This window comes from Schistocerca americana, chromosome 1 (assembly GCF_021461395.2).
Source record: "Schistocerca americana isolate TAMUIC-IGC-003095 chromosome 1, iqSchAmer2.1, whole genome shotgun sequence".
NCBI lineage: Eukaryota > Metazoa > Arthropoda > Insecta > Orthoptera > Acrididae > Schistocerca > Schistocerca americana.
In genome coordinates, this window is record NC_060119.1 from 379,876,254 (window position 1) to 379,903,050 (window position 26,797).

At 41.1% G+C, this 26,797-nt stretch overlaps 1 protein-coding gene across 4 annotated transcripts in view; it reads right to left on the minus strand.

The window, feature by feature from the left end:
* Window positions 1-26,797, minus strand: part of LOC124601097 (luciferin 4-monooxygenase) — a 263,691-nt gene that overhangs the window by 64,885 nt on the left and 172,009 nt on the right. For all 4 annotated transcript variants that reach the window (XM_047136216.1, XM_047136218.1, XM_047136217.1 and 1 more), the window contains one exon: window positions 6-318. In XM_047136216.1, the coding sequence (XP_046992172.1) occupies window positions 6-318 (313 nt within the window). The remainder of the gene's footprint in view (window positions 1-5; window positions 319-26,797) is intronic.

Below are 26,797 nucleotides of genomic sequence, written 5' to 3' on the forward strand. Positions count from 1 at the left end.
TTCACCTTAAATGATTGACTGAATGCAAGATGTTGGAATGAGTAAGCATAACTCCCTTAGGTAGTCCAGTGGTTCCACTTGAGCAAAGTATACAAGCCACTTGTTCTCTCGGATTTACCTTAACAGGCTTAAAACACAGAGATGTGTCTCTGACAAGAGTGGAGAATGGAATGTATCTGTGACAAACAATATTTCCAAAAACTACTATGTGCTTTATAAAACTTAGTTCTTTTGCAACATTTTCCAGTGCCTGAACTGTTGCTTCTGAGCAAAATACAACTTTTGGTTTTGATATATTCAGTGCATGCATCATTTCTCCTGTAAAAAAAAAAAAAAAAAAAAAAAATAATTAACATGATATTATTAATAAGAGCAGAACTATGTACTTAATTGGCCATTAATGAAAGGCAAGGGAAAGTCTTGATGGAATGTAAATAATTTAAGGAATAAAGGTAAAAACTAGCAACATAGTAGAGATATTGAGTAATCATGGCTAAACTTTGCCAAGTGAATACAGTGTGCCTGAACAGCAGTTCTGCAGCTCGACCAGTGTGAGGGATCGTGTCCGATGGAATGGGCAAGAGGATAAAGGAGATAGGGAGCAAGAGAGAGGACTGTGGAAGGGTGTGAGTGAGAGGCAAATGATGCCAGGAGAGGATAGCAACACAGGTAAAGGCACCAATCAGTTTGTGCAGCACACACTGACGATGTTCCTCATTCCTGGGCACAATGATAAATAGCTGAAACCTGGCAAAGGACACAGTTCAGTTGTTCCAATCTGTGATGATTAATGGGTGATAAAAGTGTTGTTTCTTTGTAGTTAATTCATGGGGATAGTTGGAGGTTTAGAGGTGTGTGAGGATATGATGCAGGAAATCTGTCCATAGAGTAGATTTGAGGGATAGTTCCTGTTTGTGAACACCCTGGTAATACCTTCAGGCTGAGGAGCACCAGTTGAAGCAGTGGAGGGAAGGTGCTGAGGCTGTGGAGGAATGAGGAGAGGGTTTCTTGGTTCTGATTCCAGATCATGAAGACATCATCAGTGAACCTGAACCAGACAATGGGTTTTGGATTTTGGGTAGCTAGAAAGTTAACGTCTAGATTTACATTTACCATACCGTATCATCATATCCCTAATTCTCCAACTAACCACAAAAATTAACTGCAAAGGAGCTCCCTCCTCATCACCCAATAACACCCCAGACTGGAACAACTGAACCTTATCCAATATAATGCAAAAACAGCTGGCATTGTAAATTTCACTTTTATTTACTTCATGACTAGTTTTGAGTCATGACCCATTCACCAATAATCCAGATACTCAAAATGGTATTTCCCGAAATATAAAAACCATATCAAGATAACAAATACATGCTAATCACAAAGTGCAAAGTGACAGTTACAGAGCATACAGATATCTGTAAGACCCAAAACTAATCATAAAGTAAATAAAAGAGAAATTTGCAACTTTGGCTGGTTTTCTGCTGTATTAATTAACACATCTTGCTGCCCTGCAATTACTCCAGCATGCTGGAAGTCTGTGAATCTTATCAAGGCCTGACTATTACACCCAACTAGCACCTCCATTTCCAGTCCCATCACAAGTTTATCCTATTCTACCAGAGGCAGGGCCACCTGTGAAAGCAGGCATGTCATACACCAGATTTACTGCAATTCCTGCACAGCATTTAGTGTGGGCATGATCTTCATCTGGCTGTCCATCCAAATGAATGGCCACCTCTAAACTGTAACCAAGAGCAGAGTTGACCAACCAGTTGCAGAACATGCTACTGAGCACATGTTCAGCTTCAGTGGCTGCTCCCAACATGTCCCACTTGGATCCTACCCCTCAATACCAGCTTCTGATAATTACATAGATATGTGTTTTCTTTGCAATACATCCTTCGATCCTGTATCCTCCTAGCCTCAATCTCTGTTAGTCTCCTGTCCCCAACCCACCTCAACCTCTGCTTCGGAACCTAAACTTCACACATCTTGCAAACTCCCCCCTCCCCTCCACTCCCCTCCCTCGCCCCACAGGCACCCCTTTCCTCTGCTCTGTCTCTCCCTCCCAATGCGCTCATCAACTCATTGTCACCATATTCTGCATGGACACACTGGTTCCAGTGCCTGTGTTGCATTCCTATTACACACTCCTATTGCCTCCTTCTTCTTCGTTCCTATCCCCAACTCATTCTGCCTCTCTCTGATAGCCTCTCCTTCGCCAACTCTCCCTCCTGCTCCCCATCTTCTTCCTCCTCATGCCTCCTCCACCCAAAAAAAATCCTCATCCCACTCAAGCTGCAGAACAGCAGTTCTGTTCTTGTGTATTCAGCTGACACAGTGTAGCCATACAGATGTGTGTGTGTGTGTGTGTGTGTGTATATATATATATATATATATATATATATATATACATATATATATATATATATACCGAACGAAAGCGCTGGCAGGTCGATAGACACACAAAATTCAAGCTTTCGCAACAAACTGTTGCCTCATCAGGAAAGAAGGAAGGAGAGGGAAAGACGAAAGGATGTGGGTTTTAAGGGAGAGGGTAAGGAGTCATTCCAATCCTGGGAGCGGAAAGACTTACCTTAGGGGGAAAAAAGGATGGGTATACACTCGCACACTCACACATATCCATCTACACATATACAGACACAAGCAGACATCTCTCAAGCAGACATATTTAAAGACAAAGAGTTTGGGCAGAGATGTCAGTCGAGGCGGAAGTGAAGAGGCAAAGATGATGTTGAATGACAGGTGAGGTATGAGTGGCGGCAACTTGAAATTAGCGGAGATTGAGGCCTGGTGGGTAACGGGAAGAGAGGATATATTGAAGAGCAAGTTCCCATCTCCGGAGTTCGGATAGGTTGGTGTTGGTGGGAAGTATCCAGATAACCCGGACAGTGTAACACTGTGCCAAGATGTGCTGGCCGTGCACCAAGGCATGTTTAGCCACAGGGTGATCCTCATTACCAACAAACACTGTCTGCCTGTGTCCATTCATGCGAATGGACAGTTTGTTACTGGTCATTCCCACATAGAATGCGTCACAGTGTAGGCAGGTCAGTTGGTAGATCACGTGGGTGCTCTCACACGTGGCTCTGCCTTTGATCGTGTACACCTTCCGGGTTACAGGACTGGAGTAGGTGGTGGTGGGAGGGTGCATGGGACAGGTTTTACACCGGGGGCGGTTACAAGGATAGGAGCCAGAGGGTAGGGAATGTGGTTTGGGGATTTCATAGGGATGAACTAACAGGTTACGAAGGTTAGGTGGACGGCGGAAAGACACTCTTGGTGGAGTGGGGAGGATTTCATGAAGGATGGATCTCATTTCAGGGCAGGATGAGGCAACAGTTTGTTGCGAAAGCTTGAATTTAGTGTGTGTGTTTGTGTGTCTGTCGACCTGCCAGCACTTTCGTTCGGTAAGTCACATCATCTTTGTTTTTAGATATATTTTTCCCACGTGGAATTTTTCCCTCTATTATATTGATATCAATAATTTGAACCCAACAATTACGTATGTTATTGTCACTGTTGCATTTCGAAATCTTTTCTGTCGTCTTATTTTCTCTTTCTGTTTTTGCCAGTAGTTTCACTTTGTATTCACCTTCTCCTTTTTACCACAATCTGCTATACAATTTTATCCTGCCTATATATACTCAATAATACGTAACCCACTTCCAAACCATAACCATAACCAGAAAAATTTTTTTGCCGCTTTCAACACTACCGCCGCTATAAAATCCACCATTTCTAGTTCACAAACAGTTCCTTTCACCTTTAAACAACCATTTTGGCTAGTTCTAATAACTTTCGCTTTATTTCCATTTCCGTTTTTCGCACATCACTGATAATTTTTATCCGCTTCCCACAGGTTTTAACGTCATTATTTCTTCGTCAGACAATTGTTAGCCTCATTTTCATAATCTGCCACCACAAAACCACTCCTTTTAATAAATTACACGCAGTTTTTTCAAAATTTTCCCGAATTTCTCCGTCCTTTAACGTGTTTTGGCGGCAACACAACCACCTAACCTTTGTGCACATTGTTGTCTACCAACTCAAGTCCAACATAGCCCAGCTGTAACCAACGCCTTCTCGCCTTTTTTCACACCAGATCTCCAGTTACTTTCCAGTTCACCTTTATCTCTCCCCATATATTTTTATTTTCATTTTCATTTCAGCCTCATTTTACACTTTCCACCTTCTAATACCATGTCACCCTCACAACACCCCCACAACGACCCCATTAAGTTTTATTTAAATTCCCTCCGCAAACATGCCTTCGCCCTAGCCAGATTACGCTCCCATATTCTATTTTCTCAGGCTTGTCTGACATTTACACCGGGGGCGGTTACAAGGATAGGAGCCAGAGGGTAGGGAATGTGGTCTGACATTTGGCATTACCCATCTCTGGCTGCAACCCTTCTTTCCACCAGTCCCTATACCAGTTCCAAAATGAACAATCCATTGCCCTCACCCACCTAATCCTTCACCTACACATCAACTCAGCCAATGAACACACCCGTCAACTCCTATCCTTAATAAAAGTCCTTAATCTTTCCTCTCCCACATCCACACCGGCTGTTCAGAGCATCCTCCTACAGGCCAACCGTAAATTAGAATAGCATGCCACCCTCCACGTCAAAAAGCTATCCAATCTCCTGGTTTCCCACCTCCGGAAAGGCAACTCACTCACCCTTCACAACCTTTCCAGCAAACCTCAACCTCCTCTCACTGCACACAAACCCAGTCTCTCCCATCTACTCAATCTCCCACTTCCAGCTCCACTCCCTCCAAAACCTCAAAATTCCAATCAACACAATCCGGAACCACAACACCCTAATTCAGTAGTTAACCTTTCCTCCAAACCTCTCTCCCAAACCGAAACCTCTGTCCTATCCAAAGGCCTCACCTTCAGCCCCACTCCCAGATTCAACCAAACAGCCCTCGTCAAAGATTTACTGTCCTACACTCGTACTCTCTGCTGGAAGTATCACTTTGCCACAAAGAAAAATGATCCTAATCCTACTCCTAATGATCCAACTCCCCAAGACACCATCCAAATTGAACCCTGCCTGGAACAGTTCCGTCCTCCGTCGCAGCGGGACCCACCTCCTCTTCCTCAAAATCAGGTACTTGATCGTCGGGAGTATGTGGCTGAGGGACTGCGTCAGCTTTCAGACAACACCACATACAAAGTTTGCCAAGGTAACCCCATTCCCGATGTCCAGGCGGAGCTTCAAGGAATCCTCAGAACCTTAGGCCCCCTGCAAAACCTTTCACCTGACTCCAACAACCTCCTGACCCCACCGACACCCCGCACCCCTACCTTCTACCTTCTTCCTAAAATCCACAAACCCAATCATCCCGGCCGCCCCATTGTAGCTGGTTACCAAGCCCCCACAGAATGTATCTCTGCCTACGTAGATCAACACCTTCAACCCATTACATGCAGTCTCCCATCCTTCATCAAAGACACCAACCACTTTCTCGAACACCTGGAATCCTTACCCAATCTGTTACCCCCGGAAACCATCCTTGTAACCATTGATGCCACTTCCTTATACACAAATATTCCGCACGTCCAGGGCCTCGCTGCGATGGGGCATTTCCTTTCACGCCGATCACCTGCCACCCTACCTAAAACCTCTTTCCTCATCACCTTAGCCAGCTTCATCCTGACCCACAACTTCTTCACTTTCGAAGGCCAGACATACCAACAATTAAAGGGAACAGCCATGGGTACCAGGATGGCCCCCTCATATGCCAACCTGTTCATGGGTCGCTTAGAGGAAGCCTTCTTGGTTACCCAGGCCTGCCAACCCAAAGTTTGGTACAGATTTATTGATGACATCTTCATGACCTGGACTCACAGTGAAGAAGAACTCCAGAATTTCCTCTCCAACCTCAACTCCTTTGGTTCCATCAGATTCACCTGGTCCTACTCCAAATCCCATGCCACTTTCCTTGACGTTGACCTCCACCTGTCCAATGGCCAGCTTCACACGTCCGTCCACATCAAACCCACGAACAAGCAACAGTACCTCCATTATGACAGCTGACACCCATTCCAAATCAAACGGTCCCTTCCCTACAGCCTAGGTCTTCGTGGCAAACGAATCTGCTCCAGTCCAGAATCCCTGAACCATTACACCCACAACCTGACAACAGCTTTCGCATCTTGCAACTACCCTCCCGACCTGGTACAGAAGCAAATAACCAGAGCCACTTCCTCATCCCCTCGAACCCAGAATCCCCCACAGAAGAACCACAAAAGTGCCCCACTTGTGACAGGATACTTTCTAGGACTGGACCAGACTCTGAATGTGGCTCTCCAGCAGGGATACGACTCCCCAAATCTGCCCTGAAATGAGATCCATCCTTCATGAAATCCTCCCCACTCCACCAAGAGTGTCTTTCCGCCGTCCACCTAACCTTCGTAACCTGTTAGTTCATCCCTATGAAATCCCCAAACCACTCTCCCTACCCTCTGGCTCCTATCCTTGTAACCGCCCCCGATGTAAAACCTGTCCCATGCACCCTCCCACCACCACCTACTCCAGTCCTGTAACCCGGAAGGTGTACACGATCAAAGGCAGAGCCACGTGTGAGAGCACCCACATGATCTACCAACTGACCTGCCTACACTGTGATGCATTCTATGTGGGAATGACCAGTAACAAACTGTCCATTCGCATGAATGGACACAGGCAGACAGTGTTTGTTGGTAATGAGGATCACCCTGTGGCTAAACATGCATTGGTGTACGGCCAGCACATCTTGGCACAGTGTTACACCGTCCGGGTTATCTGGATACTTCCCACTAACACCAACCTATCCGAACTCCGGAGATGGGAACTTGCTCTTCAATATATCCTCTCTTCCCGTTATCCACCAGGCCTCAATCTCCGCTAATTTCAAGTTGCCGCCACTCATACCTCACCTGTCATTCAGCAACATCTTTGCCTCTGCACTTCTGCCTCGACTGACATCTCTGCCCAAACTCTTTGTCTTCAAATATGTCTGCTTGTGTCTGTATATGTGTGGATGGATATGTGTGTGTGTGCGAGTGTATACCCGTCCTTTTTTCCCCCTGAGGTAAGTCTTTCCGCTCCCGGGATTGGAATGACTCCTTACCCTCTCCCTTAAAACCCACATCCTTTCGTCTTTCCCTCTCCTTCCCTCTTTCCTGATGAGGCAACAGTTTGTTGCGAAAGCTTGAATTTTGTGTGTATGTTTTGTTTGTTTGTGTGTCTGTCGACCTGCCAGCACTTTCATTTGGTAAGTCACATCATCTTTGTTTTTAGATATATTTTTCCTATGTGGAATGTTTCCCTCTTTGCATTACTCGTGTAATTTTCATAAAAGACATTAATTATGAAAAAAGTTACAACTATTGCAAGAATGTTCATATTAATTAATGTTCTAATTCTTATAGGCAAATATCAAAATCCAAAGTAATATAAACAGTGAAAAGTCTAGCAATTTCTCAAAAAAGTAAAATGCTGACAAAAATTGTTGTAATCATATTAATATTTCAAGTAAATTTAAACATAAATCTTGTAGTGAAATCATTTGGATTATGAAATTTTAATTATATTGTAAGCCTTAACAATGAAGTAAACTTTTTTGATTGTAACAAATTATAAAGTGATTGTGGCTGCAACTGCAGCAGACAATCTTTGTGATGTTTTATCAGTCTTGGGGCCACAGGCAGAGGACCATGTAATCACTGAGTCTGACTTTGATCTGCATGTTACTAAGAGTTGTTATGAATAAATAAAGGATATTATTCAACGGAGTGGTAACAATAAATTTTTTACTAAGAAAATCCTCACAATTGCATAAGAATATGGAATAATCCAAAAAAATCACCTCAGGATTTCTGTAGCAAACAATAATAATATATGAATAAGAGCTACAATCATCATCACCTCTGATTCAATATGACAAGTAACAAATTATTTCTGTGACATTTCCTCTGACAATTTTTTTATGGTTTTGCAAGAACCACAATTATATGATGTGGATATTGCAAACAATTTAACAAAATTTTTGTCTTGATTTTAGTCTTCCCTTATTTTACTTTTTTGATTCTAAAACCCTCTCCTGCATTCTGAAATTATTTCAAGTTATTTTATGCTCACAACATCAAACTTTACATGCATTGGCACTGTCAACAAAGTATAAATTTTTTTACAGTTACAAATTACATTTTAATAACAGCATACCTGTCCTTTTTTCCCCCTAAGGTAAGTCTTTCCGCTCCCGGGATTGGAATGACTCCTTACCCTCTCCCTTAAAACCCACTTCCTTTCGTCTTCCCCTCTCCTTCCCTCTTTCCTGATGAGGCAACAGTTTGTTGCGAAAGCTTGAATTTTGTGTGTATGTTTGTGTTTGTTTGTGTGTCTATCGACCTGCCAGCGCTTTTGTTCGGTAAGTCACCTCATCTTTGTTTTTATACAAAAATAATCAATTATTGACGAAATAATTTAATTGGGTAGATAAAAAATCTACTCACCAAGTGGCGGCAGAACATACACATAAAAGACGGTTGTAATTGGGATGCTTTCAGAGCCAGTGGCTCTTTCTTCAGGCAGAAGGGTTGATGGGGAAGGAAGAGGGGTGAAGGAAAAGAAGTAGATTTTGGGAAAGTTGCCCAGAACTACTACTTACGGCACAGATTTACAATATGGTACAGTTACAGTACTATACTTATTTCTATGACAGAATTGTTTCTTACATTATTATTCAAGTTAAATCCTAGTCATACTGGCAATTTTGGTTAAGCTACTGCTTGAAATGCTTTTTGAAAGTATCTTCTTTCAACATCTTAAATTCATTTGGTAAGGAATTGTGAAAAATAGATCCTTTGACATACAGACTTTTTGCTGTTAACCTTCTGTTAACCATGTGACAGTATTTTTTGTGCCTTTTATCATGGTTGTGAATTTCCATGTTGTTATATACGGTATGATCTTAGTGTCTTCTTTCACTAGCATAATGCTTTATAGTATATGAATGGCATAAACTGTGAGAATATTGTGTCCAGCAAATAAGCTTTTGCAAGATGTTTCTTGTTTTACTTTTGCTATGATCCTCAAGGCTCTCTTTTGCAGTATGCAAATCCTTTTCATACTAGTGTTGCACATCCCACCCCACAGTACTAATCCATAAGGAAAGACAAGAAAGGATACACAATCAAAATATACAGTCCTTAGGATTTAAGAATTAAGTTATGGTGATAATCTCCTTAATGCACATAGATTGGTCATTATTTTATTTGCAGGCTTGGTCAACTTGCTGCTTCCATGAAATTCGCTCATCTAGGCACAAACCCAAAAATTTACATTCTGAACAGGTTCCTGACAAAATCTTACAAATCACAATATTTTGTTTAACTGAACCACATAGCTTAATATATGTTTTTTTTCTATGTTTACTTATAAGTTCTCTCTTTCAAAATGAGCACCTGCTTTTCAGTAATGTCCTGACTCTCTTCAGTTAGGCTGGGCTCACTGTCCCCACAGCAGACACCAGATGTGTCATTGGCGTACCTGCTTATTATCTAGAGGGCTAGTGAAATCATTTACATGATACATGAGTACAAATTGACCAAAAATGGAGCTACAGGGTAACACCAAAATATACTTTTCTCAGTCTTCTTCCTCTTCTCTCCAGTATTCCCTTCATTATCACATATAATTTTTGTACACTGCTGTCTACCTTTCAAATATTTTTTGAGCAATTGCAAATGTTTTACAGAGATGCCACCCATCCAAAGTTTTGATAAGAATGTGACACAATGTACTCTGTTGCAAGCTTTTGAGAGGTCCAGGAATTCTCTTGCTGCTTGACACTTTTCTTTTCTTTTCTTCTTTTTTTCAACACACAGTGGACTGCTGCTGACATGGCACTTTGACCCCTTCTGATACCATGTTGGAAATCACTTAATATGTCAACACAACTGTAATGTTCCAGGATTTCTTTTAACACTATTTTTTTCAGTTAATTTGCCCAGTGTGGAGATCAGGACGCTGTATCTGTAGTTTTGAACATGCCTTATTTCCCCATTTTTGTGTAAGGGTTTGACTACAGCCAGTTTTAACTTGTCAGGGAATACACCATATTGAAGAAGACCATTTATTAGATGTACTCAGAGCTTAATTTTGGCCAGAACATGCTGGAACAGCATTCTGGCACCTCCCAGAATTTTAATATTTTTGAACTTACTGGAAAAGTAGCACCAGAGATTTAAAATAGAGTATGCGTATTATTTGTGATGTAACTCTAATTTACCATCCAAAGGTGTGATCATTACACTGCTGATATGATTGAAGAGGTGCATTCCAGCACCTAAGATTTTAGAAATTAAGCACTGAATGGACTAATGGTTTCACTAGTTCACGTTTGCATTTCTTCATTAGATATGGAGAAATTTCATCTAATCCTGCCAATTTTTATTCTGAGGCTATCAATAAGCTGCAGAATGTCGTCTGTGTAAACTACAGGTAGATTACTGCAGTTCTGTTCATTAGTGGAGTCAAATGTGTGCTGAGGATCTTGTTTCATGCAAACATAATTTTCAACAGTATCTATAAAGTAGTTATTAAAAATACTGCTAACTAGAAGGGGATCAGAAATGACATTATTATTCACAGTTCATTCTACATTATTAATTTTAGTTTTTGTTACATTGTTTCTGATTTTATTTACAATTAACCAACAAGACTTTTGCACAATGTTACACCATAATTTAGATGGAAGTGAACTCACCCATGGTGGGCATTTATAGGGGTTTCCATGTCCAATATCCTCGTAAAAGTGATCTATGGATGAATAAAAATACCACTACTACACTACTGGCCATTAAAATTGCTACACCACAAAGAAAACATGCTACAGATGAGAAATTTAAACGACAGGAAGAAGATGCTGTGATATGCAAATGATTAGGTTTTCAGAGCATTCACACAATGTTGGCGCCGGTGGCGACACCTGCAACGTGCCGACATGAGGAAAGTTTCCAACCGATTTCTCATACACAAACAGCAATTGACCAGTGTTGCCTGATGAAACATTGTTGTGTTGCCTCGTGTGAGGAGGATAAATGTGTACCATCACGTTTCTGACTCTGATAAAGGTCAGATTGTAGCCTATCGCAATTGCGCTTTATCGTATCGCGACATTGCTGCTCGCGTTGGTCGAGATCCAATGACTGCTAGCAGAATATGGAATCAGTGGGTTCAGGAGGGTAATACGGAATGCCGTGCTGGATCCCAACAGCCTCGTATCACTAGCAGTCGAGATGACAGGCATCTTATCCGTATGGCTGTAACAGACAGTGCAGCCACGCCTCGATCCCTGAGTCAACAGATGGGGACGTTTGCAAGACAACAACCATCTGCATGAACATTTTGATGATGTTTACAGCAGCATGGACTATCAGATCGGAGACCAAGGGTGTGGTTACCCTTGACCCTGCATCACAGACAGGAGCACCTGTGATGGTGTACTCAATGACGAACCTGGGTGCACGAATGGCAAAACATCATTTTTTTGGATGAATCCAGGTTTTGTTTACAGCATCATGATGGTCGCATCTGTGTTTGGTGACATCGTGGTGAACGCACATTGGAAGCGCGTATTCGTCATTGCCATACTGGCGTATCACCCGGCGTGATGGTATGGGATGCTATTGGTTACACGTCTCGGTCACCTCTTGTTCGCATTGACAGCACTTTGAACAGTTGACGTTACATTTCAGATGTGTTACGACCCGTGGCTCTACCCTTCATTCAATCCCTGCGAAACCCTACATTTCAGCAGGATAATGCATGGCCGCACGTTGCAGGTCCTGTATGGGCCTTTCTGGATACAGTAAATGTTCGACTTCTGTCCTGGCCAGCACATTCTCCAGATCTCTCACCATTTGAAAACGTCACGTAAATTGTGGCTGACAAACTGGCTCGTCACAATACGCCACTCACTACTCTTGATGAACTGTGGTATCGCGTTGAAGCTGCATGGGCAGCTGTACCTGTAAACACCATCCAAGCTCTGTTTGACTCAATGCCCAGGCGTATCAAGGCCGTTATTACAGTCAGAGGTGGTTATTCTGGGTACCGATTTCTCAGGATCAATGCACCCAAATTGCGTGAAAATGTAATCACATGTCAGTTCCAGTATAATATATTTGTCCAATGAATACCCGTTTATCATCTGCATTTCTTCTTGGTGTGGCAATTTTAATGGCCAGTAGTGTATAACAGCAGCTACCACTACTACAACCATTTTGATGCAAGTTTTCAGAGCTATGAAGACACGACACTCTCTTCTAAGCTTACCATTAACATTACTCTCATGAGAAATGAGTATCATGTAAATGCTTAAAGGTGAGTGAATCACCAAATAAATACCAGTACTCAACATGTTAACCCATTTTAGGTTATCTTGCATCCATGTGCTTAAGAATTTTTTTTTTTCTGAATTTCTTATCACTGGTTCATTACTACTTGAAACAGCTGGTTCATTTGGTTTGAAACATTCACATATTCCTGTCTATGTAGAATTTGTCCTGAAATTATGCTGTGATCTAGATAATGTATTATTATTTATGAATGATTTCAGATTGTCTTCATATTTACACATTCAAAGATGTGAAACAAATACTAACAAAGAGATAGAGGGGCTGGCCAGTACTAACCTCAGCTCAGTACAGCATACACATAAAACAGAACCGAAAATTTACGTTCCTAGCTTTCGGAACAAATGTTCCTTCATCGGGGAGGAGAGAGGGGAAAGAAAGGGAAGAAGGGAAAGGAGATTCAGTTACTCACAACCCAGGTTATGAAGCAACAGGGAAAGGAAGATAGGGAGGGTAGCAAGGATGGAGGCATGGTTGTCAGAGGGAAGCCAAAGATATTCTACTGTAAGTACTGTGCCAGCTTCAAACCAAAGAGGATGCATACAGAAGTAATGAGGTATATAGTATAAAGATAAACACAACTATGTAGGATGAAAAGATGCGTGAATGGCTAAAGAGGAAAGGGAAAGAGGATAAGACTGAAGAGTAAATGGGAGTGAGGTTGTTTAACGTAGGTTCAGTCCAGGGGGATGGCAGGATGAAAGGATGTGTTGGAGTGCAAGTTCCCATCTCCGCAGTTCAGAGGGACTGGTGTTGGGTGGGAGAAGCCAAATGGCACATACGGTGTAGCAGGTTCCTAGGTCCCTAGAATTATGCTGGAGGGCATGCTCCGCTACTGGGTATTGGGCATCTCCTAGGCGGACAGTTCGTCTGTGTCCGTTCATGCGCTCAGCCAGTTTAGTTGTTGTCATGCCGATGTAAAAGGCTGTGCAGTGCAGGCATGTCAGTTGATAAATGACGTGTGTAGTTTCACACGTGGCCCTGCCTTGAATTGCGTATGTTTTACCAGTAGCGGGGCTGGAGTAGGTGGTTGTGGGGGGATGCATGGGGCAGGTTTTGCAGCGGGGTCGGTTACAGGGGTAGGAACCGCTGGGTAGAGAAGGTAGTCTGGGAATACTGTAGGGTTTAACAAGGATGTTACGGAGGTTAGGGGGGCGACGAAAAGCAACTCTGGGTGGTGTGGGGAGAATTTTGTCAAGGGATGATCTCATTTCAGGGGTTGACTTGAGAAAGTCATATCCCTGGCGGAGTAATTTGTTGATGTTTTCGAGGCCAGGATAACATTGGGTGACAAGGGGGATGCTTCTGTGTGGTCTGGGGGTAGGAACATTGTTGTTGGACGGGGAGGAATGTATTGCTCGGGAAATCTGTTTGTGGACAAGGTCTGCAGGATAGTTGCAGGAGAGGAAAGCACTGGTAAGGTTATTGGTGTAATTGTTGAGGGATTCGTCACTGGAGCAGATACGTTTGCCACGAATACCTAGGCTGTAGGGAAGGGAGCGTTTGATGTGGAAAGGATGGCAGCTATCAAAGTGAAGGTACTGTTGTTTGTTTGTGGGTTTGATATGGACAGAGGTGTGGATGTGAGCTTCATCAAGATGAAGGTCAACATCCAGGAAGGTGGCTTGGGTTTGGAGAAGGACCAAGTGAAATTCAGATTCGAAAAGGAGTTGAGGTTATGGAGGAAATTAAGGAGTGTTTCTTCACCATGAGTCCAGACCACAAAGATGTCATCTATAAACCTATACCAGGCCAGGGGATGCAGCTGTTGAGTCTTCGCCGGCCGAAGTGGCCGTGCGGTTAAAGGCGCTGCAGTCTGGAACCGCAAGACCGCTACGGTCGCAGGTTCGAATCCTGCCTCGGGCATGGATGTTTGTGATGTCCTTCAGTTAGTTAGGTTTAACTAGTTCTAAGTTCTAGGGGACTAATGACCACAGCTGTTGAGTCCCATAGTGCTCAGAGCCATATATGTTGAGTCTTCAGGAAAGCCTCCTCCATGCGGCCCATGAAGAGGTTGGCATAGGACGGAGCCATCCTGATTCCCATGGCCGTTCCCCTGATTTGTTTGTAGGTCTGGCCTTCAAAAGTGAAGTAATTATGGGTAAGGATGAAGTTGGTAAGTGTGATAAGGAACGAGGTTTTTGGAAGATCTTCGGGTGGGCGTTGGGAGAGGTAGTGCTCAAGGGCAGAGATACCATGGGTATGTGGGATGTTTGTGTAAAGGGATGTAGCATCTATGGTGACAAGAAAGGTTTCAGGTGGGAGAGGTGTGGGAATGGATTTGAGGCGTTCTAGGAAGTGGTTTGTGTCTTTGATGTAGGATGGGAGTCTGTGGGTGATAGGTTGGAGGTGCTGGTCTACCAGAGCTGAGATACATTCGGTTGGGGCTTTGAAGCCTGCTACAATGGGACGGCCAGGATGGTTCTCTTTGTGGATTTTGGGTAATAGGTAGAAGGTAGGGGTACGTGGCTCAGGTGGAGTGAGTAAGTCTATGGAAGCTGCCACATACTCGACACGGTCAAGTACAACAGTTGTGGAGCCTTTATCCGCCGGGAGGATGACAATAGAGTGGTCTATTTTCAGCTCCTTAATGGCACGGGATTCAGCTGGGGTGATGTTGGGGGTTGTCAGGATGTTCTTCAAGAAGGACTGGGAGGCAACACTGGATGTGAGGAATTCCTGAAATGTCTGCAAGGGATGGTTTTGGGGGAGGGGAGGAGGATCCCTTTGAGAAGGCAGTCGGAACTGTTCTAGACAGGGTTCAACACTGGGTCTAGTATTTGGGGCTGTGTTTGGGTAGTGAAGTGATATTTCCAGTTGAGGTTCCGGGTGAATGAGAGGAGATCTTTAACCAGGGCAGTGTGGTTGAATTTAGGCGTGGGGCTAAAGGTTAAGCCTTTTGATAGAACAGATGTCTCTGGAGGAGAGAGGGATCTGGATGAGAGGTTTAGGACTGAATTGGGACTGGTGATATGTGGCATTTGACTGTGGTTATAGTTGAGATTTGGTCTGTGTGGGGTATGTGCTGGGATGGGGAGATTGAGTAGGGTGGCTAGGCTAGGTTTGTTGGCTTTGAGGGGGGTTTGTAGAAGGTTCTGTTGTGGTTGGTGTTTGTGAGGGATAGGGAGAGGGACCCCACTTCTTAGGTGTTGCACTAGCACTGTGGATAGTTTTTTCAGGTGGTGTGTGGCATGGAACTCAAGTTTGCAGCTGGCTTCTAGGATGATGTTCCTGAGTGTGTTCTCCAAGCAAGGGTTTGAGAGGTGGAGGACTTTGAAGAGAGATAGGAGCTGTTGGGAGTGGTGGTTACATGAAGTAGTGTAGAGATTCAGGACAAGTTGGGTAAGGGCTAAGGATTGAAGGTTCTGGAAGTCCAGGAGAGACTGGTGGAAGGAGGAATTGCACCCGGAGATGGGAACTTTTAAGGTAACCCCTTTAGGGGTAATTCCAAAGGTTATGCAGGACCAGAGGAAAAGTATGTGGGATTGCAGTTTGGCTACGGTGAATGCATGTTTCCGGAATGAATGTAAATAATGTGGTATAGGATCAGGGTACATAGTGGGTAACTGGTGGGTAGGGAAATTAAATAACTAAAGTTGAAATAGTAATCATAAGAAGGAATAAAACACGGAGGGAAGGACAAGAAAGAAAGAAATTAATTGTGTTGGTAATGTTCAATACCAAAGGAAGACCACTATACTAGAGGAAGTACTGATCAGCCGACAATTATTCAGCATGCTTTATAACATGACCGTACACACAAATGACTTTAGATGTTTCTGAAGATTTGGGAAGTGTGGCTATTTACAGAGAAGTCTGTTGATGGTGTCGTTATATTTATGACAAAAATCACCAACTGCTTTGTACTACAACTGCTAACTCCCATTCAAAAAGCTCACTGAACAAAATAGCTGTAGAAATGTTTCAGCTGTGTCAGGCCAATCCAGAAAACTTCCTTAGCTGCTTGTCATCATGGATGTGTCTCTGTTTATTACTATAAACAAAGCAGCAGACCAAGCAGTGGAAACATGTGGATGCACCGCTGCTGAAAAAGGCAAAGACCCAACCATCACTGGTAATATGAAGCTGAGTGTCTTGTGTAACTGTCATGGTGTGGTGCTAACACATATGCTCATAAGGGGCAAACTATCATATAGAAGTATACTACTGAATTTTCTTACAAGAGCAAGGAGGGCTGTCAAGATAAAATGTTGTGGGAAGCTGTCCAAAGGGGTGCTTTTGCTCCATAAAAACCTGCCACTTCATTGTGCACAGGACACGGTCACGCATGCTGCAGAGGACACAGCCACACATGTTGCTTCTATGCATCATCACATTTTGCCTTGTTCTCCCCTGCCACTCCTTCCCCCACTCTCAAATGTATTTTTCTTACATGGCCACCAATGACTTCTTCCTCTTTCCTCACAAGAAGAAACTGTTGTGTAGCAAGCATTTTCAGACTGCTCATAATGTGGTTGTTGATGTAGAACATTCCCCTTGCAGTCAAAATGCAACCAAGGTCTCCATTAAGACATTCACCATTAGGAAAAATGTGTCATATTGCAGAGCGAATGTACAGGGAAGGACAGACATTATCACAAACTTTCACAGTCACAGCTTGATTTTTTCGAGATGATAATTAGATCTCAAGAGTTCCCTTCACATCAGGTAGAAGCATTTTTGTAGAATAAGTTTTATCTGGTACTTGAAATTTTATTAAACCCTCTTCTGACTTTGTACTTTGTGGTAACGTATTATTCAGCCTTTCATCTTTTACAGAGCTTCATTTTGTCATTATATTGTATGGTCTACTGAATGTCTAAGGCCTGCAGTTTCATTTGTAAAATCAAGTTGGCTCCTTCTGTTTAAACTTTTCCTAATTAACAACACTACTGCCAGAATATACAAACAATGTAATGGAAGAATGTTTATTTTTATTTATTTATTTAACTTAATCATGGGTATCAGGTCCGCTCTTACATCAGACCAGGGTTTCACACATATGGTACCTTTTGTTTTTAATCATAGTTTCCTGAGAAATAACATTTTTAACATAACAAATAGTATTAAAATAATTTCAGTGTCTGAAGTGGCAATGTGAGTAAATTATACTGACTATGAACTGATGAAGTTAATGCTGGCAGTACTTGTATTGCAGCTGCTGCAACTAATAGTAGTAGTAGCAGTAGTAGTAGTAATAATAATAATAATAATAATAATAATAATAATAATAATGACAATAATAACAATAAAATAGTGGTATATATACTAAAAATTTATAAGTGTATAGGATAGATGTTTTCTGATACAGTGACTTCTGGAGAAAGGAAGATTAAGGAGACTGCACCAGCTAAGAATAGTTGGAAAAAATGAAGATCTGGATTGGTAGAAGGATGTACAAGAATAACAAGTGTGCACAGTGACACTGGTAATCCTTATTGTTGCTTTAGTAAATATGTCATTAACTGTCTTGTGAAGCTGTAGACGTTATTCAGCTCTCTAATGTAATACAGAAGGTTATTCCAGAACTGGGGTCCTGCTACCAAGAACAACTTAGAGAAAATGGGTGAATGATGTAGTGGGATAGAAACAATTTTGCTCTGGTGAGAACAGGTGTTCCTGCCATGTTCTTCAGACAAGAGCCCTAAGGTTGAATAGATATATGGGGGATAGTGTATACTGACAATGCAGTAGAGAAGACAGAGGGTATGTAAATCTCTGTGCTTGTCTGCACACAGCCAAGATAGCTGTGCATATGTTTGTGAAATATGATCAAAAAGTCAAACATCACGTAATGGACACAGGCATTCATAGCCAAACACTGTGAGCTTTCCTGACAATAGTTTTGCAGGATAACAATAATCAATAATTGAAAGTATAAGTATCTGTGAAAAGTTTCTGCTTCACATCAAGAGGGAAAACCTTTTTATATTTTTGTAGGGCATGGAGAGGTGCTGATGCCTTCTTGCACACTGCAGTTATGTGTTTAGTCCAATTTAGATTTTCACATATTATTACTACTGGATTCTTTGCTGATGGTGAAAAGCTGATATTGTCCCTATTTAGAGTTAATGATGGTAGGGAAGCCCAATATTTCGGGCTAATGAACCTAGAATTACAAACCACCACCACTTGGAATTTGGATGGGGTGAGCTTTAACCCTCTACCCTGCACCCATTTTGATAGTGCACACAGTTCGGTACTGAGAGTCTCAATAGGCTTCTTCAAGTTTGCAGCTTTTGCACTTAGATACAACGGGAGGTCATCACCATACATGTGATATTTGTAGTAGGACAAATATGATAACACATCATTTATGTACAATGAAGAGGGTATAGGACCTAAAACTGAACCTTGAGGGATGCCTGATACTATCTACATCCATTGTGTGCTTATGGTGCCGGACATGATGCGCTGCTGGTGAGACATCAGGCATGAGTGAAACCATAGCACTGCACTATGTGAGACATTGAAGCTACTAAGTTAGCAAGTAAAATGTTAAAGTAAACAGTGTCAATGGCTTTGCTGAAGCCTTACAAGCACATGATCATTGCCTCCTGTGTATCCGTGGCAAGTTTCAGGTTATCTGTTACCTTTATTTAGATGGATGTCATGTTGGGATGTTTACAGAAACCTAACTAGTATTCATCTAGTAGGTTGTTTGTAGTTAAGTGATTTGTTAACTGGTCATGAACTGTATTTTTTAAGGCCTTGGACAGTGCAGGAAGAATTGAAATTGGTAGATAATCAGGGGGTGCTACAGCAACATCCTTTTTTAGGTAGTGGCTTAACCCCTGTTTCCAGGCCTCAGGGAAAATACTTGTGTTTAAGGAGTTGAAGACGTGTTACAGTGGGCAGTAGTGGGCCAATAATAAGTTCCATCATTTGGACTATGATGCCATCATGTGCAGTAGATGCTGGTCTGATATGCATGATGGCTTTTTTTGTGGTAATGCAAATAATGTGCTTTAGATAGAATATTTCATGGCTACAGTTGTTTACCTCCACGAAGTAATCAATGAGTCTGTTTCATTTATGGTTCAATTGTGGTTCTAGATAATGTGAAATAGCAGTTTAGTTCTTCAGGTGAGACAATGGGTTCAGATGGGACTTTAACTTTGCCTATGCCAAGACCACAAATGTTTTTCTATAGTTACAGTTGGTCTATTTCTATTGTCAGATAATGTATGGGCATGCTTGAGTTTCAAAATTCTCACAGCTTGACTGACTTTTTTTGGCTTCTGCTTGTAAGCAACATGATTTTCAGGCCTGGAGCATAGTTTGTATGCCTGATGTGCAGCATCTCTGATATGCACGAGTCATTTTAGCTCAGGTTTCCTTCTTACTTTTCTGGAATTAGGGGAGTAAGTTTGTTAGCAAAGGTTTTCAAAAGATTTTTGATGTTTCAGATTCAAAGGCTCTTATAATCCTCCTTCGTGCTATAAAACAGCTTTTGCTGGCAGGTGAATTTCCCTACAAATGACACAGACACCAGCTACTGTGTGTTCATGCAGTACAATGTGACCATGATACTGAATAGTGGTTTGTTAGGTGGTGACAGAGCAGAGGAAGGAGGAGACAATGGAGAAGAGAGTGTGGGTGCAAGATGAGTGAAGTTAGGGTCCTGGGGCAGGGGTCGAGGCAAGTGTGGGCAGGGGTCTAGTAGAGACATGGGCCAGGAGGACAACAGGACTGAGGGAAGCGTTGCTAGGACAACTCCCATTTATTTAATTTAGAGAAGCTGGTACAGGGGAAAGGATCTAAATGGCACAGATTATGAAGCACAAATTGAAACTGAACACATTGTGCTCAGCAACATGTTCAACTCCTAGGTGATAAATTCTTCTTCTGGCCATAGTTTAGCTGTGGTCATTTATTTCGTTGGACAGCTGGTTGGTGATCCTGCCCACATAAAATTCTGTGAAGAAACTGCTTTTACTGGTGGCCTTGCCTCTGGTAGGACATGATAAGCCTATGATTGGGCTGGAGAAGAATATGTGCTGGTTTGGTGTATCTGGCTGGTTTTGCAGCTTGCCTGTGCATTGTGTAAGTTTGCTCCCCCCATTCAGTGCTACATTTCAAATTTAATGAAAGTAAATTGGAAATTATTTAGTTGGAGGCAGAGGAATGGTGGAGAGAGGGAGGAGTTGGCCAGGGGGATACTCACATGTACATACAGGTAAACAAGAGAAAGTTAAGAGCTGTGTCCATGTGCCTATATAGTAACCATCCCATGTGCCTGTTTGATTTAAAAACAACTTAGTTATTCTACATCTTTAATTCAAGTATGGAACAGAATGCTCATAATTTATAATTCAGATGAATTTTAGCACCGCAATATCCAATGGATGTCCATGTCCCAAAGAACTAGGTTTCTGGTAGATATGGCATGTTTACAGTTGTGATAAATTTATCTGTGGATAACTAATTTTCAATATGTGAGGTGTACTTCTGAGTTTCATTCTGGAAATCTTTATAGCTCTTCCACTGACCAGTACACTGGTGTAATTTTCAAGTTCAATATATTTATGGTAGGAACTGAGTAGGTCTAAATCATTTATAGAAAGAAGAAAGACTTTATGACCTTGCCTTGTGGGATACTATATATTAGATTTTGTTCATGAGAAAATTTATTTTATGAATTTATTTATTTTTTACCCATCTTTCAGTATTAACATGCTATCAATGTTGTCAGAAGTATTACAGCTATTTGTACATTATGTTTTATATAACAAAATATTACATGGTAAAATTATGGCAGTGTTGTACCCTATTAGCTTATAACTGCCTCTACACCAATATCTATACATAACAGTAAGCCTTAATTTATCAGCATTGACATGCAATCGGTGTTGTCAGAAGAATTATAGCTATTTGTACATTATGTTTCTACAACAAAATATTACATAGTAAAAAATATAGCAGTGTTGTACCCTATAAGCTTATAGTTGCCTCTACACCCATATCTATACATAACAGTAAGCCTTCATTTATCAATAAATTAGGTCACTTTACAACTCTGAAATTCTTCTATACTATAGAAAGTATTATCCTTAATCCACACTTTGGTTTTAGTTTTGAAAATATCCAGTGAAACCAGTTGAGCCTAAAAGGGTAAAGTGATGAATAATTTTATGCCTATGTATTCATAGCTAGACTGGGTTTTCTTAAGCCTGGTTGTGGGTACATCAATCATATTTGTTTGTTGAGTATTGTACTGATGAACAGATTTCCTTATAGTGTAGTGGTTTAAGTTTTCTTTTATGTTTAATAGGCAACAATATATGTAAAGAGATGGGACTGTGAGAATTTTTAAGTCTTTAAAATAAGGTCTACATGAGGTCTTGTTGTCAATGATTCCATGTCGTTGGTGTGGTCTTCAGTCCTGAGACTGGTTTGATGCAGCTCTCCATACTACTCTATCCTGTGCAAGCTTCTTCATCTCCCAGTGCCTACTGCAACCTACATCCTTCTGAATCTGCTTAGTGTATTCATCTCTTGGTCTCCCTCTACGATTTTTACCCTCCAAGCTGCCCTCCAATAATAAATTTTGAAAGCTTCTATTCTCTTCTTGTCCAAACTATTTATCGTCCATGTTTCACTTCCGTACATGGCTACACTCCATACAAATACATTCAGAAATGACTTCCTGACACTTAAATCTATACTCTATGTTAACAAATTTATCTTCTCCAGAAACGCTTTCCTTGCCATTGCCAGTCTACATTTTATGTCCTCTCTACTTCGACCATCATCAGTTATTTTGCTCCCCAAATAGCAAAACTCCTTTACTACTTTAAGTGTCTCATTTCCTAATCTAATTCCCTCAGCATCACCTGACTTAATTCGACTACATTCCATTATCCTCGTTTTGCTTTTTTTGATGATCATCTTATATCCTCCTTTCAAGACACTACCCATTCCATTCAACTGCTCTTCCAAGTCCTTTGCTGCCTCTGACAGAATTACAATGTCATCGGCAAACCTCAAAGTTCTTATTTCTTCTCCGAATTTTTCTTTTGTTTCCTTCACTGCTTGCTCAATGTACAGATTGAATAACTTCGGGGAGAGGCTACAACCCTGTCTCGCTCCCTTCCCAACCACTGCTTCCCTTTCATGTCCCTCGACTCTTATAACTGCCATCTGGTTTCTGTACAAATTGTAAGTAGCCTTTCACTCCCTGTGTTTTACCCCTGCCACCTTCAGAATTAGAAAGAGAGTATTCCAGTCAACATTGTCAAAAGCTTTCTGTAAGTCTACAAATGCTAGAAACTTAGGTTTGCCTTTCCTTAATCTAGCTTCGAAGGTAAGTTGTAGGGTCAGTATTGCCTCACGCGTTCCAATATTTCTACGGAATCCAAACTGATCTTCCCCGAGGCCGGTCGGCTTCTACCAGCTTTTCCATTTGTCTGTAAAGAATTCACATTAGTATTTTGCAGTGGTGGCTTATTAAACTGATTGTACAGTAATTTTCACATCTGTCAACATCTGCTTTCTTTGGGATTGGAATTATTATATTCTTCTTGAAGTCTGAGGGTATTTTGCCTGTCTCATACATCTTGCTCACCAGATGGTAGAGTTTTGTCGGGACTGGCTCTCCCATGGCTGTCAGTAGTTCAGATGGTAGAGTTTTGTTGGGACTGGCTCTCCCATGGCTGTCAGTAGTTCTAATGGAATGTTGTCTACTCCTGGGGCCTTGTTTCGACTCAGGTCTTTCAGTGCTCTGTTGAACTCTACACGCAGTATCATATCTCCCATTTCATCTTCATCTACCTCCTCTTCCATTTCCATAATATTTTCCTTGTATAGACCCTCTATTTACTCCTTCCACCATTCTACTTTCCCTTCTTTGCTTAGAACTGGGTTTCCAACTGAGCTGTTGATATTCATACAAGTGGTTCTCTTTTCTCCAAAGGTCTCTTTAATTTTCCTGTAGGCAGTATCTATCTTACCCCTAGTGAGATAGGCCTCTACATGCTTACCTTTCTCCTCTAGCCATCCCTGCTTAGCCATTTTGCACTTCCTGTCGATCTCATTTTTAAGACATTTGTATTCCTTTTTGCCTGCTTCATTTACTGGATTTTTATATTTTCTCCTTTCATCAATTAAATTCAATATTTCTTCTGTTACCCAAGGAGTTCTACTAGCCCTCGTCTTTTTTCCTACTTGAACCTCTGCTGCCTTCACTACTTCATCCCTCAAAGCTACCCATTCTTCTTCTACTGTATTTCTTTCCCCCATTCCTGTCAATTGTTCCCTTATGCTTTTCCTGAAACTCTGTACAACCTCTGGTTTAGTCAATTTATCCCGGTCCCATCTCCTTAAATTCCCACCTTTTTTGCAGTTTCTTCAGTTTTAATCTACAGTTCATAACCAATAGATTGTGGTCAGAGTCCACATCTGCCCCTGGAAATGTCTTACAATTTAAAACCTGGTTCCTAAATCTCTGTCTTATCATTATATAATTTATCTGAAACCTATCAGTATCTCCAGGCTTCTTCCATGTATACAGCCTCCTTTCATGATTCTTAAACCAAGTGTTAGCTATGATTAAGTTATGCTCCATGCAAAATTCTGCCAGGCGGCTTCCTCTTTCATTTCTTAGCCCCAATCCATATTCACGTACTACACTTCCTTAGTCACCCATCACTATTAAATTTTCAACTCCCTTCACTATCTGAATAATTTCTTTGATTTCTTCATACATTTCTTCAATTTCTTCATCATCTGCAGAGCTAGTTGGCATATAAACTTGTACTACTGTAGTAGGTGTGGGCTTCGTGTCTATCTTGGCCACAATAATGCATTCACTATGCTGTTTGTAGTAAGTTACCCACACTCCTATTTCTTTATTCATTATTAAACCTACTCCTGCCTTACCCCTATTTGATTTTGTATTTATAATCCTGTATTCGTCTGACCAAAAATCTTGTTGCTCCTGCCACCGAACTTCACTAATTCCCACTATATCTAACTTTAACCTATCCATTTCCCTTTTTAAATTTTCTAACCTACCTGCCTGATTAAGGGATATGACATTTCACGCTCCGATCCGTAGAATGCCATAAAGACGTCTAATTGCTTTTTTCAGCCAAGTGAAATTTTTTTTGGCTACAGGGGAGTTCCCCCATAAAAGAATGCCATATTGTAGATGACAGTGAAAGAAGGCAGAGTATGAATGAAGTTATGAACCTTGTGTAACACGTGTGTAGATTGGCTAGTAGGCAGATAACTCATGATAACTTTCGACGTACATAATCTGCACGTGTGTCGCACATTAATTTCAAGTCAACGTGTATTTCTAGTAGTTTAACAGATAATAACTGAGTGTTGGTTTTTGATAGACTGAAGATTATCTTGACAGTCATTTCATGGTTCATAGGTAGCTTTAAACCTGATATTAGATATTTTTGAGAGATTCTTCATTTTCCTCCTTCAATTTGTTTATATCCTTTCCGGAATTAGCTAATATTGTGTCATCAGCATAGGGGATAGATTTACAGGGTAAGTAACTTGGAAAATAATTCACAAATAATATAAATAGTAGAGGGCCAAGCACTGAGCCCTGAGGTACACCTCGTTTTATACTTAGAGTCTGTGACTTCTGGCCGTTATGCTTTACAATTTGTTTTCTATTGCTGAGGTATGATTCAATTAGTGAGAGTTCCAAGTGTTTGATTCCATAATAAAACAGTTTATCTCAGAATAATTTGTGGTTAACTGAGTCAAATGCCTTACTCAAATCAGTTTGAATGGCTTCAGCAGATAATTCTGATTCAAATGAGCTTAGTACAAAAGAGATAAGGTTTTCAACTGCTTTGACTGTTGATAAGTTTGACCTAAATCCATACTGAGAATCATTTAATATATTATTGTCCGACAGGTGTATGCATATTTTCTGCAGTATGCAATATTCTATTATTTTTAAGAGAATAGGCACAAGTGAAATTGGTCTATAATTATTGATAAAGGATTTGTCACCCTTTTTGTAAAATGGTATGACAATTGTCTTTTTGAGACATTCTGGAATGTGTCAACTAGAGAGCGTCCAGTTTATCAATATAAAAAGAGGATATGATATGAGATCTACAATTTTTTTAATTACAAAGTTTGACAGGCCATAAACATCTTCAGATCTGGAATATCCTAATTTAGAGGTTGCTCTAATTATATCAATTACTTGTACTTAGTAGAGGATTATACTGTTTTCATCTTGGTGTGTAAGTTGAACTATTCATTTTCTGTTCCACAGACCCAAGTTCATCCACTGGTACCTCAGTTGCATAGCTATGAAATCTTCCAGTTTGTCAAAAAGATGGAATCTATAAAATTGAAAGCTATTGTGATGTCAAGGAATATTCCCACTACATGTTCTAGTTTTGTTAATGAATTAGTTTACAAAGGCAGACCTAGTAGATTGAGTTGATTAACTTTTGCAGAAGCCATACTGGTTTCTTGAAAACAAATTCGTTTTTCTATAGACTCCACATGTTTGAAAACTAATTGTTTTTTCTATAGACACCACAAGCTCAATGTGAAAAAAATTTTTAGTTACTTTTAAAAAAACCAGACAGCAGTTACACTGAATCTATAGTTTTATGTGTCAGTTGTATGTCCTTTCTTGAAAAGAGACTTCACCTCCAGTGTTTTTACCTTTTCTGGAAAGATACTTTCTGTCCTTGAGCGCCGCGAGGGATTAGCCGAGCGGTCTAAGGCGCTGCAGTCATGGACTGTGTGGCTGGTCCTGGCGGAGGTTCGAGTCCTCCCCTGCGCATGGGTGTGTGTGTTCGTCCTTAGGATAATTTAGGTTAAGTAGTGTGTAAGCTTAGGGACTGATGACCTTAGCGGTTAAGTCCCATAAGATTTCACACACATTTCCCCCCCCTTGCGCAATTTCAGATGCCTGCAATGGGCTTTACTATCAAAGGAGCATATTTCTGTATGAGAAAATCTAGTTTCTTTGCCAACACTACACAAGGACTCTGGTTTAAGTTCTTTCATTGTGTCTAACATCTCCTGCTTCAACGGGGAATACTGATTATATACAAAGAAGGGTAACACAAATGGTCACAGGTTTGTTTTGACCCATGGAAGAGCATAAAAAAATTCTGGAAAACCTGAACTGGCAGACTCTTGTAGATACATGCCAGCTATCCCACAAAAGCCTACATAAAATGTTTCAAGAGCTAGCATTAAGTGACACATCTATTAGAACCCCCTGCATATTGCTCCTGCATGGGCAAAAACAAGTGTAGATATATTAAGGTGTGCCCATAAGCATTTAAGAAATCATTCTTCTTGCACTCCATATATGAATGGTATGAGAAGAAATCCTGATACATGGTATAATGGAAA